Source organism: Rhagoletis pomonella, unplaced genomic scaffold, assembly GCF_013731165.1.
Source record: "Rhagoletis pomonella isolate Grant_MI unplaced genomic scaffold, Rhpom_1.0 Rhpom_scaffold_00008, whole genome shotgun sequence".
In the NCBI taxonomy this organism is placed as follows: domain Eukaryota; kingdom Metazoa; phylum Arthropoda; class Insecta; order Diptera; family Tephritidae; genus Rhagoletis; species Rhagoletis pomonella.
The window spans coordinates 39702159-39718544 of NW_023458562.1; the positions used below are offsets into that span (position 1 = coordinate 39702159).

At 34.4% G+C, this 16386-nt stretch overlaps 1 protein-coding gene across 1 annotated transcript; it reads left to right on the top strand.

The window, feature by feature from the left end:
- The first annotated feature begins 1475 nt into the window (after positions 1–1475).
- LOC118744853 lies at positions 1476–3271 on the top strand. Its single transcript, XM_036478229.1, has 6 exons — positions 1476–1625; positions 1697–1759; positions 2230–2295; positions 2364–2435; positions 2583–2687; positions 3194–3271. Exons 1-6 carry the CDS (start codon positions 1476–1478, stop codon positions 3248–3250), a joined length of 513 nt encoding a protein of 170 aa, XP_036334122.1. The 3' UTR covers positions 3251–3271.
- Positions 3272–16386: the final 13115 nt, after the last annotated feature.

The window sequence follows — 16386 nt, forward strand, 5'->3', positions numbered from 1 at the left end:
TCCAAATAAGACGAACGTACAGATCTTTTAAGCCATAGCACACTTAAATCAATCATCTAAATTTTTTGTTTACAAGCCTTTCTTTGTTGGCATGGAACGTCCCATATGAATACGTATGTATAAATTTATTTTCTGTTTTTTAGTTCACTTTTTGTTAGCAAAATATTGTCTTTAATATTTTTTTGAGAAAACGTTCAAGCACCAAAAGATAAAAATATTGCTCTAAATAATACAATTTCAGCTATAGTAAAACTACTTCGAAAGCAATTTTAGCAACATGTTACGTGATGATCAGTAAATATTATGGTAACTTTATATCACATTGAAAAGTTTCCACAACACTTTTGAATAGTTACATACATGCAACTTTTAGTCGCTGCATGCGATTTTCTTGTTGCCTCGCTTATCTATTGTGATGTAGATTGTTCGATAAGTGTGAAATGATATTGTCTAATTCGTTGCATGCAGCAAAACTGCGCTACATCCAATAATCCCGCGCACGACATCGCTGCCACAAATGCATGCATATGTACATGTGCAATCCAACTATAAATTGCACAGCAAATCGCTTCAGTGGTTGCATTTAGCAAATAAAATTTGTAAGCGCCCTAACAGCATTCGTTGTCAACCGAATTTCCGACGCCAAAATTATTCATGTAAGTTCTTAGGATCCGTTTAAGCTTTTAATATTCCAAATTTACATTCTGTTGACTGCGCGTTAGTCATACATACTACATACCTATATTTGTGTATTGGGGTGGTCCAAATTTGTTTTTTCAGAATTTAAGACTATCGAAAATAAGGAGACCCCCTTATTTTGGAATCGGTTGACATTCAACCGTGCTACCAGGTCTTTGAAATTTTCCACATATTTTGCATGAGGGGAATGCAAGTTTTCATAGAACTGGTAAAGAGTCGTAAACGTAAATATTTTTAGATCGAATAAGAATATTTCCCTTCAGAGAAAATAAGAGAATATGGGACTCCTTGCACAGAGGGAATATATTTCAAAATCAATCAGAAATATGATTAATCTTACTATAAACGTCAACGAAAGTAATATACAGTAAATAATTGATTCAATTAGGCGCATATTAAAATGAGGTAACCACTCTTGAATATTTCGCGGCCATCGCCATAGAAATATAGTTTGCTTTCGTCAAAGAAATACAGATAACAGTGACTTTTAGCTCCCTCCTTATCAACTTAAAGTTTCCTGCAGGGTATGAAGACTTAAATATGCATACTCAGATGTGAACAGTCAAATACGTACATTTCTAAACGATAATCAAATTTAAAGTATTAATTTTTGCTATGCGTTATTTCCCACAGTGTAGTTTCGATATTTTCAATTCTGGGAGATTGTAGCAGGAAAATTACAAAAAGTTCTTTTGCTCTTTTGAACCACCCTAATGTATGTTTAAAGTAACATTGTATTTTCGACAGCAATATTGCTACTTTTTATTGCCGCAACAATGAAAGGATTCGCACATTTCTTCATTGCTCTCGCAATGATTTTGATTATTGCCTGTTTGAATGCCGAAGGATCTGCCATGCGTGGCGGTGCACGCGGTCTCCAAGCGGATGAACCGCCAGAAGAGGTACCGCAAGAGTTTAATCACAGGGTGTGTAAAAAAGATTTACTTATTTCTATTTCAATATATGATTGCACACTAATGTTGAGTTTTTGTTAAAGGCTCGACGCGCTGCTGCAGACGAAGAGGTTCCCGAGGAAGTACCACAGGAGCTTATGGAGAGAGTAAGTATTAGCATGGACCGAAAATCCGGGTTTTAAGAATTTTAATGTAATAGCAAAAAATGGTTCAAAATACTCTAAAAAGAATCTGTTTGAAAGATGACAATTTTTGGTGTCTTAGGCTCGCCAAAGTCCATCAAAGTTCAATGTGTTCAAAAAAAATAAAAATTAATAAATACATTTTTTTACTAAAATTGCAAGTATTAGTCCTACATTATTTGGTACACGGACCTTTTTTGTGGAGAATAGAATTAAGAAGGTAAGAAACATTTTTTTTTGCACTTGAACTTTGATGGACTTGGGCGAGCCTAAGATATTGACCAAAAATTGTCCGATTGTCTTTAGAGCGTTATGAACCATATTTTTGGATTTTCGGTCCACGCTAGTAAGAATGAATACCTTCAAAAATGCGTTACAAAACCGGTCTCGATACATGCGAATGTATAGGTATATTAAAATACAATTTTCTTTAGTCCCGACGAGCTGCTTTGGGCGATGAACCTGAGCAGGTGCCACAGGAAATTGAGCATAACGGAAGGGTAATCTACAGCAGGCTTTGTAATAGTAAATTGAAGTAACTTGAATTGTGTCTGTTTATATTTTTAAGTTCCGCCGCTCTTCAGCAAAGGCCGCTGACGAAGTGCCAGAAGAAGCTCCACAAGGCCTATACGGTGCCAGGGTGAGTAAATAAGAATAATGAGTTTGGTAAATACTGCGTTTTTGTAACTTGCTTTCACAATATTTTCTTTATGTTAATTTTTGGGGTATAACCTTTTCTCCTGGCATTCTATTAAAACCCCATGTTTTGCATTTGACTTTTTTGCAGCGTCGCCGCTCGCCACAAATGCCAATCCCAGACGGTATGCCACCGATGCCACCCATGCCACCAATGCCGATGCCACAAAGATTCCATGATGATATTAATCCAAGGGTGAGAGAATAAAAGCAGAAGATTTGAGGGTCTCATCCAAAAAATTGACGCCGAGCTCACTTTGTATTACATCCAGCAACATGTTTTTTGGTATTATACGTATGATCACAAAAGTAGTATAACCACAGAAGACAATGGACTGTTTTTTGTTTCTTACGCCAACCACCCTTTCAAATACCATAATTTCAAAACAAACGCCTCTTTTTTAACTCAAAAACTCTGCCTGAAAATTCTCCACCCATTTGTGGTGTGCATCTTGACGTTGTCACGCAAATGGATGGCCCCAAAGTTTTTGGGAAGTTTTTTGTGACAGAAATACACTTGGAGGGTTGTCATTGCCTTCCGAGGGCGGCCGCAATTAGCAAAAATAGTTTTTTACGTTGCTGGGTCGGGAAGCGAACCCTGGACATACTGAGAGTTAATACGCACCTCAGACCACTCGGCCACGGCGGCTGTATTCCATTACCAACGAAAAAATGATGTGTAATTTTAAAATTTCATTTCAGGCTCGCCGTCACCTTGCAGTATCTGGGCTCGCCAAAAAAATTCTGACTCCATATTAAAATCGTGGAAAATACTTATGTGCCCGAAAATAATAAAAAAAAATAACACAGAGGACAACCAGCGACATATCATAAAAATATATAGAAAAATAGTTTATATAAAATTTACACGATTAAATTCATAATTTGGGAAAGTCAAAAATCAAATGCATTTTTATTAGACAAAATTGGCATAAAACATACAATTTCCAGAAAACATACATCATGGTAAAATCATAACACGGTGTAGTCAGTAGCGACCGGTTTGTTGTAATTTTGACAAGATCGGCATGCTGAACGGTACTAATATTTAAAATTGCTGAGGTAATTTGTCGCTGTTATTTTGGCGTATCTACTTTTTGTAACTTCTACATGCTCTTCAAAATGTGTGCGGCGAAGTGTGAGCTTTCGGAGAAAATTTTGTGCAAAAAACATGGAAAAGTATGAGGAAATGGAGTCCAAGATGTCGTCAAACTAAAAAATACTGGACAAATTCCTTGGTTTTTGTTATTTTTTTGTCATAATAATAAGTATTTGGTGTGGCAAGCCATCTGCCAGTGTGGCACGAGAGCAAAAAATCATGACGACGGGCTCCATAAATCAAGAAATTTGTATGAAGGAGTGTTTGCAATATCGTTTGCTGTCGTTCATATAGCAACATAAAGGCTCAGTTCTGTTCGGTCCCCGATTTAGCATTGTGCCATTACAACCCCTTTTGACATGAACTGGTATGTCAGTCACGGGGTACATATTGTTCAAAGGGATCCCAACCTACAAAACTATTCAGAATTGCGACCCGTTGAAAATTATTGAAAGAAAATAGATAAAAACGAAGGAAGACATCAAAATTTTTCAGAATTTCAAAATTAGTTGGCAGAGAGAAGCACATACCGTCACAATAATGTATATCCATATCCTAATGAGAGGACTCAAATGTAAATGGCGCCATTTTGTTTATAATCAAGATTATTTTGAATTTTAAAAATCTGACATCAGATTCGTAATCAGCAACCCCAGAAACCAACTGGAAACGAGTTTCAACCTTGACAATGTTTAAAATGTTCAGTATCAACGTTTTAACTTTAGTAATATTTTTTTTTTATTTGATCGCCATATTGGATCCGCCCCAAAAACTCCCAAGTGCTGGTTTTCGAACAAATCCAACCATTTAAAAAAAAAATTATCGCCATTTGGGATCCGCCATTTTGAATTTTGAAAAACTGATTTCAGATTCCTAATTAGCAACCTCAGAAATCCCCTGGTAACAAGTTCCAACCCATGACAACGCGTCAATCGTTCAGTACAAACGTTTTAATTTTACTAGTCTCTTTTCAAGAGCATATTTTCGGGCACTAGGCCCATTCTAACTGCCCAAGACAGGTATGTAATTAAGGGAATGTTCCCCAATAATACCAGATTAATTATATATAAAAACCACATTTTTAGCTGCATTTTAACATGTCAATATTATAAAAATTGAGAACAAAAACCGACCAGCGCGACCTCTAAGAAAACTTTTTTTTCCCAAAATAAAAAAACACGTTTCTTTTTTTATCACAAATAACAATAATTTGAGGTAGCGTTAATGAATTTCCAGATAAAAATTTTTAAACCACTGTAATGTAGAGGGTTGCCAGCTGTTAAAAAATTCAAATTCCATTGGAATTAAAAGAGTTAGGTTATTGAAATAGATAGGTATCACCATATGGGACTCAGACGAAAGAAATTTAAGAAGGTTTTAGCTTGTAAATATTACAAGGAGTGTTGCCACCTGTTTGTCAAGTCAAATTTTGTTCAACTAGAATATTAATTGCGTCAAACCAAAGGTTTACAACTTCGTATTTGCTATTTTATTGAAAATGCATACATTGTCAACCACTGTCTTGTTCTAATTACATTGCTTTTAAATTGCTGGGCTGTTAAATTAACTCATGAATGTTTTTACTGTTTCCTTATTTCTTGCTAAACATGTCCAATTTCTTCTTTTGTCTGATATTAATATACACTAGGCTGGGTCGATTTTGTATGGGTGAAAATAAAAGGCATTTGACCGTATTGTAATAGTAATATTATAATGTCTTAGGACTCGTTTGATAAGTTAATAGTAGTTTCAAGCATATAAGTATTTACAAACATTAACATATTATTATTAGGGTGAGAAACGCCCATTTTAAGTGGCATGGAATGGTTTCATTAGTCACCGAAGAAGCACATTTTTCACGGTTTCTAAATTTTCCGTTATATGAAAGTAAGGGACATGCAATAAATGTTTAGATATACACAAATATTTTAATCAATTCCATTATGTGAAAAAGGGACTGTAGGTAAATGCAATAGTCTTTAACATATCCTGGGAAATCCTTTTGAGGACTCTCCAATTGGACGATATAGCTTTGCATTCAGCTTAAACGAAAAAAAGTTACTCCCTGGCACACTTTGCTGTAATCCGGTTCTTTCATTTAAAAGTTATCTATACAATTGAAGAGAATTTTTTTAGAAAAAACTGGAGATCCGCTTAAATTTTTCGATATAACTTTGGTAAATATTACCCTATCGGTACGTAATAATTACCAAATCGAAGACGAGACTTACTATTACTGATTTATGATAATAATATGTTGAAAATCGTTCAGATTATAAACAAATTATTTTAAAATAAAAAAAAGGTTGAACAAAATTTTTTGTCATTTTCCTATATTTACAATTTTTAGATTGTATGCATAAACATAAGTAAACTAATTAGTGTTTCTAGAAGTTGTGCCTGTTCAGTGTTTCCATACTCATTTTTCTAACGATTATGGAAAATAATGGCTTTTCAATTAGAGCTACCGAAATTGTTCCTAAATTTTCAAAAATTCGCAAACTGAAGCTAATATTAAAAAAAGATTAAAATATTTGGAACCTGCGATCTAAATGCACGCTAGCAATATTAGTGTTGCCCTTTACATTTTTTGACTATAGGCCAGTGCAATTATCAAGACAACAATTCAAATTTTATTGAAAACAGATAACTTTGATATTAACATTTAACTTTTGATATTTGACTTTACATTTTGTATGAACGGATTCATTATCTAATAATATGCACCAAACCTTTTTGCTGATCCTAGAATTTTTGACAAGAATTGGTCTTATCCGACTAGTGTGCTGTGGGTCACATGGCGGTTGATGAGCGGGCTCTTGCAATTAATATAAAATACTAATATTTTGCAAGCTTGTCGTTGATTTCATGACACAATATATACTCACTATTACCAAGGGATTTGAAAAAAATTTGATTTTCGACCCGCCCTAATGTACATATTTCAGTTACCTTATTCCCTTGATTAAAGTGAATTTGATTTTTTAAACATGTTTCAAAATCATTTTAATTGATACCCATATTGTCCGTTTAACTTATTAAATAATTTTAATAAAATTTGTAACAGCTGGCAACACGTCTCAAAAAAAAATAAAACTTTGGTGCACATCTACAGATCAAGCCCTGTCATTTGACACCTCACTTTTGAAATAGAACGAACTATGTGTACGTACCATACCACAACTTCAAACTGTATTTACAGTGAAAGTATGAAAGTTATTCAAAAACAGCGTACCTACTCAATTTTACTAAGAAGCGAATTTTCATTTAAATCCCATCATAATTATATATTTGCCCATATTTCATATGCTTCACGTGTGTCTGAAGAACAAAAACCAAGTTAAAATTTGTGAGCCAAATTTTAAAATATCCAAAAAAAAGTAGCAAAATCTTGCAATCTGTTAGTACAGCTGAACGAAATTTTGCTTGCATTCAAAAGCATAAAACAGAAAACATGAAAATAATATAAATAAAAAACGTAAGTAAATGAGTATTTGCTTTCTGCCGAAACATTTGCAGATCTAATAAGCTATTTTAAACTTAAAAATTATCTAAATATTTTTCATTATTTTCATAAATTGCAAACAGATGACTTTGATCAGCTATTTTTCTTGCTGACAAAAATTTTTCCAGCAAGAATTACCAATTTCCCCTCAAAATCTACTGTCACCTTGCGCCCTCAATTTCCCCTTACTTAATGAGACCGAAAGCGGTGCTACCAAAATTGGTAAAGATCGATTCAGTCGTTACTGATACACACTCATTTCATTATAAGGAAGCGCAAATCCTCCAGCCCTGCAACAACACAACGCAATGCACGCTCGTGGTAGCAAAATAAGAAGTGCATGTAGAGCTTTACTTGGGCGGTTATAAGACCAAACAAGAAGAAGAAATCTAATTTGCCCGTTCATTTGAAAAAATCTGCATTCGTGTGTAAACAAATGTTATACTTAAAGTTGCTTAACTGTAGTTATTACATTTTTTTAAACACACATTCAGTACATCAATATGTGTGTATATTCTTAATGTTATGAAATTTGATACATACTGCAGCAGTGGCGTAGCCACTTTAAACTTTTTATTTTTGAATTAATAACACAATACTATTTTACCCTTACGATTTATAATTTTTTTATTTCAGACTGATGACAAATTATCTCTTAATGAATATATAAAATTATCGGTTGGTGGATTATGTATTTGAATATTTTCGAAATACACCAGGCCATTTTGCTTAGTTCCCCACAGTGTTGGGAAATAATCTATAATCTATACAAAAACGGTACTTTTCGACTGTAAATTGTATCGACTTTTTAATTTGCTCATATGCATGCATGCATACATAGATTCCCTTCAAGATCAATGCTTTGATGGTATTCACGGGAAAGTTTATGTAGGTACATTTACAAATTTTACACTTTTAACATATATGTCAAGGCAGATATTTTAAGACAACATTTCTTAACAAACAATTTTTTTTAAGTTATTATGAATGGATAAAAGAGAAAAATTCTTTGAATTCAGTACTGAAACTTGACATTTCAAGTGCTTATCAAAACTTTATACATGTTAACTAGATTGGCCATTTATCTTAAAATTATATAATTTTAATTATTTGTTTATAAAAATGCAGTTTACCCTTTAACAAAACCCGTATAAATCCAGAGTTTAATCTTTGCCCAACATTACCAAAATCAACAAACTTTCGTAAAGCTTTTTAATTAGATTTCCTAGAAATACATATTTTGAGTATGCAGTTTTGTAGCCCGATCAATTCAAATAAAGCGCAAGTTTAAAATACATAGCTGCGACTTCTCGTTGATTTTTAATTTTTTTTTTTTTTATGAAGGCGTTGCTCATTTTCTTCATTAAAATAATCGTCGAACATACTTAGATAATATGGAAGAAAATTACCGACATCGTCAAAAATATGCCATACATCAACTGAAAATCACAGCTACTTTAAATTTGCACTTTATAAGACTAAAATTGAATGAGCTAAAAAACTGCAAAATATTAAGAGTTAAAATTGGAATAGAAAGTTCGAAATTTTTACAAAAGTTTGTCGATTTTTTTAATGTTGTTCAAGGATTAAACTTATGTTCATTTAGTGTTTGTTAAGGAATAAACCATATTTTTATAAACAAATAATTCAAATTAAAATATAATAAAATAAATAGTCTAATCTAGTCAATATGTGAGTGTGGTAAAGTTATGATATTTAAGACACTGATGACACTGTTTCTATATGAAGCTGATTTCAACATTTTGTATTAATAAAGTTTAGTATCGAAAATATCCTTTCAAAACTTGCCCAGGAATGTGATATAATGGTTCATTCAAAACCTTTTATCAAAACTTATAAAGGCAAAAACGAGAAGGCGAAAACAAAAATTTACCGCAGTGAAATTTCAGATTTTTAAAACGGTATAGTAATTTAATTTTTTAAATTTAAATAAAGCATGAAGACCCCATGGAATAAACGAGTAGAAAAAAATATATAACGGTAAAACTGGCAGATACATAAATATATGAAATAATGCACTCAGGCGACGCCTCTAGCCATTATGTGTCATAGATTTAAGTTATCGATGAAAGTTTTTTTTTTCAAGCCACTACGCCACTGTACTGCAGTAAACGGAATAATAATGGAAATAAAATCATCCAAAATCTCAGCCAACGAATATGTACAAGAACAAACGCAATCAAAAAACAACACAAATTACCAAACAATACTAGTAAAAATTTTATATTCAATTTGGCTAAGTGTTCATAACATACATCTTTTGCTGGAACCGGCTTCTTATCCTATGCTGTCGAAAACTCTTTTATATATCAAAGTACCAAAAATATATTCACAGCTTGTATTTCGCTACTACCATTCTTTGTAACAAAAATGAGTATTTATTTTATATGCCTATTTTACGTTAATATATAAATATATGCAAATTTCTCAGACAAAAATAATGTATACAAATGAAATAAATAACCCTTTTCGTTTGTGATTCTAATAAATTGCGCACATAATGCTCGAAATTCGTAGAATATACAACATAAAGACCACAAAAGCAACTGCAGAAGCTCAGGCAAATAGCGAAAATGTATTTCTTTTACTCGACATACACCCAAAAAATGTGTGACTGTCTTTTGGTGTCAAGATCCCCCTACCACTTATATGCAGGCACGTTTGTTATTGAGAAGCTAGCCATTCAATGAAAACCTTTTTCAGATTTTTCGACTAAAGTTTTGTTCGACGATCATTAATTACAGCCTCACAGTGATCGGAGAAGCCATGTGTTACGATTATAATAAATACAACTGCGGGATCATAGTATTGTTGTAATGCTAAATCCGAATATGTCATAAAATTTATAGTTTTACAGTTGAAAGCTGTCATATCAACTGTTAATTTCTCTAAAAATAAGAAAATCTTTTTGAAAATACCACTGATTACGTTTTTTGACATGCTGATCATGAATTTTTTGTCAACGTAAAACTTTAAAACTGTAAATTTAAATTAAAACCTTAAGAGCTTACAACTGTCGAGGAGACTGCCAATTTCTCTCGAAATAAGGAACATTTCCCAAGAATTAAACGTACTATATTTTAAAGATCACTGACCTGAGGTCTGTATCACATTCACACTTCTTAGGTTGACAACTGTTAAATCAACAGTTATTTTCAGTTGAGTAACACACTATATTTTTTTAGCAAAATTCGATTTAAATATTATATACACGGGAATATACCTAAAATAAATTTATGATCAAATTATGAAATAATAATTATATAAATTAAGGATTGTTGGGGCCCAAATAATTTGATCCAGGCCTCAACAGTTTTTTCAAGATTTTTTTAATTTATATGAAATTTGTCATTTCCAAAACTTCAGTTTTCTCATTTTTACATAAAGAAAGTTTTTCAGGTTTGAATTTCTGAAAATTTCACGCGCGATATTGTACTTAACGTTTTGAGTTTTCAAAAGCTAGTTTGAAATTTTTAATGAGCGAACTTAAGAACCTCCAAATACCAAATTTCATTAAAAATCAGTCATTTTTTAAATTCTTAAACGGCATATTGGATTTTTTAAAGTTGAATTTAGGCTTTTTAAGACACATCTTATAAATAATATGATGCTAAATATAGAATAACCTACATTATTCTGTAATATTTTAATACATTTTATATTATTTGGAACAACTGCTAAAGTTGGTCTAGTGAAATAAAAATGGCCGCCAACCATTTTAGCGCGAGTATGCGCGGCTTTTCTTTCTGTAGATCCTTAAAGGGCACTTTGCAAGAGTTTTTGGTAAAGGAATGAAGATTCTACTCGGCCCTACTCATTAGTTATACCTTTTTGAAGAAAATATTCCCTGAAAAATAATCCGTGTTATTAAGGTGTCGATAATTTAGCAACCAAGTTTTATTATGTAATGCTTCATATGAAATCATCATTTTCCATGTTTAAAAAGTAGGTTAGGTTAGGTTAGGTTATCTCGGCTGCCCTTATCCCTCAGGAAAAGGGCACACTTATGCCACCATGTGACCGTTGTGATGCCTTATTAGAGACTCCATATGTCCCTCCTCTTACCCAAGAAATGGAACCACTTCGTAGCTCGAATGAAGCGCTGAATCCAGTTCGGCCAGACATTCAAACGAATAATGGAGGGACGAGCATCGACGGGCTCTCGCCAGATGCAGGATTTCCTCGATTTCCTCCTCATCACGGCAGTTACGACCGGTCTTGAGACCAGGGTAATTTTTCATTTATTCATACCATTAAAATAACTTTAAAAAGTAAAATTTTAAATTTTTTGTCATTTTTTACCCAAAAACAGCTTGTAATAAACTTTTTAAAAACAATTTAAAAAGAAATGCTTTTTCCTTTCTTCCGATAAAAGGAACGGATTCCTTGATGCACGAATAGCAAAAATATGGGTTTAAAACTTTTTAAAAACTTCATTGCATACTGATTTCAGGCCAAAAATAGGAAACAATTTTATCTATTTTTGAAAGACATTATAAAGGTCAAGGTAATTTTTCTACCACACGGGACTATTTTTCTTGAATTCCCCATCTCAAGAGCTTTAAAACACCGTTACAATTTTGTCCCTTTGTTTGTTTGTGCGGCGTATACACGGCCCAACGTACAGAGGAAGATTAACTTATTACTTAAAAAATTTAATTTAATGCAGTTTATATGGGAAAGCTTCAATGCCAGCAGTACCGATACAAGTAGGTATCGATACTTTAGGTCCGATATTTTTCAGGCATCGATACTTTTCTACGATAGTACTTCCAAGTAAAGGTATCGTTTCATCCCAAATTTCATGAACCCACGCCATATTACTGAGCTTACATCCACTTCGTTATTTCCTGCTGTTATCCTCTATTAATTTCTTTCAGAAGATACAGTACCTACGCAATAACATTCCGTAAATACTAGTTTTCCCAAATTTTAGCTCCATTTACAAACATAGAAAATCCAAGAGTAATTGTTATGTGCAAAGAATTTTGAACAAAGCCACGCAATGTGAAAAGCTATTGGCAACACACTGATTAGGTCGCTAAATGCCCTGGCTCAAAAGGTGTCATTTTAAAATTCCAGCTTAAAAGCACTCGCAATAAATGTGACACTAATGAATGTCAGCCACGATATAGTTTAAGCGTATTGGTGCACAACAACGCAAGGGTTACCAAATGCGCACGAAGCCCTTACGCACATATGTATACATAACTGCTACTAGATAAGCACTGCGGATTTCAACTATTTGCCGAAATGTATAGTTGTTATTGACAGTGATAAGTGTGTAGTTGAAAGCGGTTAACCATATTAATGATGCTGCTTCACACGTATTTTGTTGTTACGATTGGTGGTGCTAGTGTTATGGTGGCCGCGGTTGTTAGGTGACGATGACTTTTATAACTAATAATCTCTGGTTGCTACTGGCCAACGCTGTGACCCTTCACAACAGCAACAACAACAATACATTTAACAGCAACAATCTTGTAACTGAACAGAATTCATATCACCTATCCATCGCAGCAAAAGCACCCTGACATCGAATATGTATCGGGTTTAACGAATGCCTTTCCAGGCTACTTATCCCTAGGCAGTGCTTTGCTTGGCTTTGGCAAATTATAATCGTCGCAGGGTGTGCGCGGAGCACTTTTTCGGAGCAGCCAACTTAGCAACAGCAATTGTGTACTCCTAACTGGGCAAATGCTGGTTAGCTGAGGTGAATGAATGACTTTCAGCATCATTTGGCGGATGTTGTCGATGTTTACTTTTATTGCCACAGCTGTGCGTGCGGACCCGAGCAACGTAGCAAAACTGTGACAAACACACAATAACACAAAAAACAACAGCAGTAATGGCGGCAATAAATATGACATGTCACGGCGGCGCAACCTTGTGCCCTTGCTAATCTCTTACTCAACATCGTCCTTTATGGCAGGACCTCTGATTCGAATTATGGTTGAGGTATTCGCCGTTGGCTGTTGAGCTGTTGGCTTGCTTCTCATTAATATTTCGTGTTTATTGTGCGACATTCTCTGGTAATATGCGGACAGTATGAAGCACAAGATTCAACGTACACAGAACCTCCTTGACAAACGCTTGCCCCACGACATGACAGCGCACACAAGAGGCTGTCCATGTTTGGCTTTATGCTTCGATAATCCCTGTCTCAACAAGCGATGATGAAACTTATGACATTGGTTGTATGTAATGATGATGAGCATTAGCAATATTATGATGGTTCCTATTATGTTGATAGTTACTTTTGTTCAAAGGTGTTGTTAATTCGCGCTTGTTAGGCATTGCACCCTATTGGATTTGCAATTTTAACAAAGATATACCATGTGTGAATGGTTAGAAGTACAATTGAAACAATTTACAACTTTTAATAGTCAAATATTCACAAAAATAAGATGAAACCCATCGAATAATTTTTATTAACATTCATATTGAGCTTTGTACCACGATTTTGTTTTTTAGAAAAGGTTATAGTTGCTATTTGGCAGATCATCACATCTCCTCATCAGACTTCTTTCTCTAGATTTCAGGAGAAATCGAACCCGCATAATCGATGTGCAAAGTCAGGTACGCTAACTAGTGAGCTGTGTACTGATATGAAAAAACTACGAAGAATTTTTTCTGTTTGAAAAAAATATTTACTGGTAAGAGATAGGCTGCAAATATGTGTGCAAATAGAAAATTGTGTTACTCATACGCCATGTATCCCCGTATTTGGTCAACCTTTATAAGAAAACAACTAGGTTACAAACAGAAAAGAAACGAAGCCGAAGCTGAAGCTGAAGCTGAAAACGAAGCAGTAGTAAACAAATGCATTTGTACGAATGTTATCATAGTGCGAACGAAGACGAAGATGAGGTTGAGGATGTTGTCATACACTTCTTCTTCGAGAATTGCAAGCATGTCGCCATCAGCTACATTTTCATATCCATCTTCAGCTTTGCTTCCACTATATTTGCAACCTAATAATCGATAACGCAAATGTGAATTTTTTTTACGGTTAGTAAAGGGTTTAAATTGCCTTAGGACCATATAGAAGTCGTCGGTCCTACGTTTGTGGTGTAGCCACTACAATAATACACCCCCCCCCCCCCCCCCTCTACCCTGGATATTCCTCTATCCTGGAGCTACTTTCGCATTACTTCAAGGTAGAGAATCCAGAATGAACCCTGCTGGGTCCACTTCAACTCTCCCTGTGTCCTGGGTCGCCAGTATTGAAGCCAGCACCAAGCTATTGGTTCGTCTTCTCTACCTAAGGTTTAAGTATCGTGTAAACTTATGGTTTTCATATTATTATTACTTTCTTTTTTGTATGCAATATTCTCTCTTCAAACGTCGCTACATATTGCCAGTTCTTGTCTTCTTGAAGTGTGGTATTTAGCATTTTGTCGGTGCTAACCGTATCTATTAGAGCCTCTATATCTGAGCGTTCTCTGCATAATTTTTTACATGGAAAAATGTGTGTTCAGCATCATCTGCATGCAAGCTGCAATAGATACAGCTCGGGCAGTCTTCCTTTTTTTTATTTTGTGGAGGTATTTCCGAAAGTGTCCAAGACCGGATAGCAGCTGTGTTAAGAAGTAGCTCACCTCACCGTTCCTTTGTTCAATCCATTTTCGTATATTTGGGATAAGACTCGCTATCCATCTGCCACTCGTGTCAACCTCCCATTTTCTCTGCCAGTCGTCCATTGAATTATTTTTTATTTGTTCTACTCTACTTTAGAAAATGTTCCCGGATAATTGTAGCATGTAACATTTCTTGCTCTCATCGGAAAGTAAATCGATCGGTTGGTTTACAGACCACTGTTACCAGAGCAGCAGCATTTGATATCGTTCAATAAGTGCTTACTATTCTGAGTGACGTCGTTCTTTTTACGGTTATGAGGGTTTTCTTCTGCATTTCGATTTTAAAGTGTCTGCCCATACTACGCTTCCGTAAAGAAGGATGGAGTGATTTACTTTCATATGCAGTTTACGCCTCACTGGTCACGGGCGCCTTAATGTTCACTCACTGCTTAAGGCCGTTATTACTCCCGCTGCTTTGTTTGTAGCATATTTTAGTTGTTCGATGAATATCAATTTCGAATCTAACCAGAGGTATTTTACAGCTTTTTGTGTTTTCAGAATGTCACAATTAGTGCGCATCTCCATTTCCTGGGGAATTTGACGTCTGGTAAACAGTAGTATCTCTGTTTTCAGCGCAGTATTAGCCACTGCAATTATTTTTCCACAAAACGATATCTCTTCCATCTGTTGCCAGTTGTTTTAATTAGTTAAATATAATCGAAAGATATTTTGATTATAAATAAATAAAGTTATTTCCTTATGCTTTTATTTTTAATTAATCAGTTTACGTATTTCGTAACAAGGCGTATATATATAAGGTGGTATCGATTCAACAAACACAACAATTACCTGTATTTTGTTTTTGCTTCTAGCGGGCCATTGTCAAATTTCAGCTATTCTTCCCCGAAGGAAAAAGGGCGACTGAAAATACAAACACTCTCACGTTTTCGCTCACTTACTAGCGAAATACACAATTTTGACAATCAAACGCTACTCACAGCTGATGAAACAACACCACCTTATATAAATTTGCCTTGTTTCGTAAGTTATGCCTCCTGTAAATAAAAATCATGGCATGCCTTACAGAAAATTTTGCGTGATTCGATATCTAGGACAAACTTTCATATGCAAAAACCTTTTACTTAATTCCAGTTTAGCCGCACTGTGGCATGCATACATACATACATAAAAAACATTTTTTATAAAGATCCATGATTCAACATTTTTGTAAGAGGTTTATCCAAATAAAAGCCTACACAATACATTCCACTGATTCCACGTTTTAATATTCTTCATATCTGAATTTCTTTCAACGGTCATATTTAATGGGCATCACTCATAAAGTTAGCTTAAGCTCCGACACGATTTTCAGTAGAGAGAAGATCTCTTAAGATCGGCAATATGAGCACTTTGTTATGAGATTTTTTAATGCTACGAGTATCTTCAAAGTCATTTTTTGTTCAATCGCGGAACCGAGAAAAGACACAGTCCTTTCCAAACTAATGGGTTATGCATTTCGAGATCGGTAAAACCAATTGTAACCGTCATCCAAGCCCTTAAACAACAATACACTGAGGAAAGGACTGGATCATTAACAAACATCGTAAGGCCATAGTAGAAACGATAAAAATAATGTTTGGAGCGCAATAAGGGACCAGCGACGTTATCGAGCCTTTCTTATTTATTCGAA

Bases quoted from the DNA above. Each gene is read 5' to 3' on its own strand.
- LOC118744853 (XM_036478229.1), top strand. From the start codon at position 1,476: ATGAAAGGATTCGCACATTTCTTCATTGCTCTCGCAATGATTTTGATT. The intron at 1,626-1,696 runs GTGTGTAAAAAA...TTTTTGTTAAAG, and splicing joins CGCAAGAGTTTAATCACAGG to GCTCGACGCGCTGCTGCAGA. The intron at 2,296-2,363 runs GTAATCTACAGC...TATATTTTTAAG, and splicing joins AAATTGAGCATAACGGAAGG to TTCCGCCGCTCTTCAGCAAA.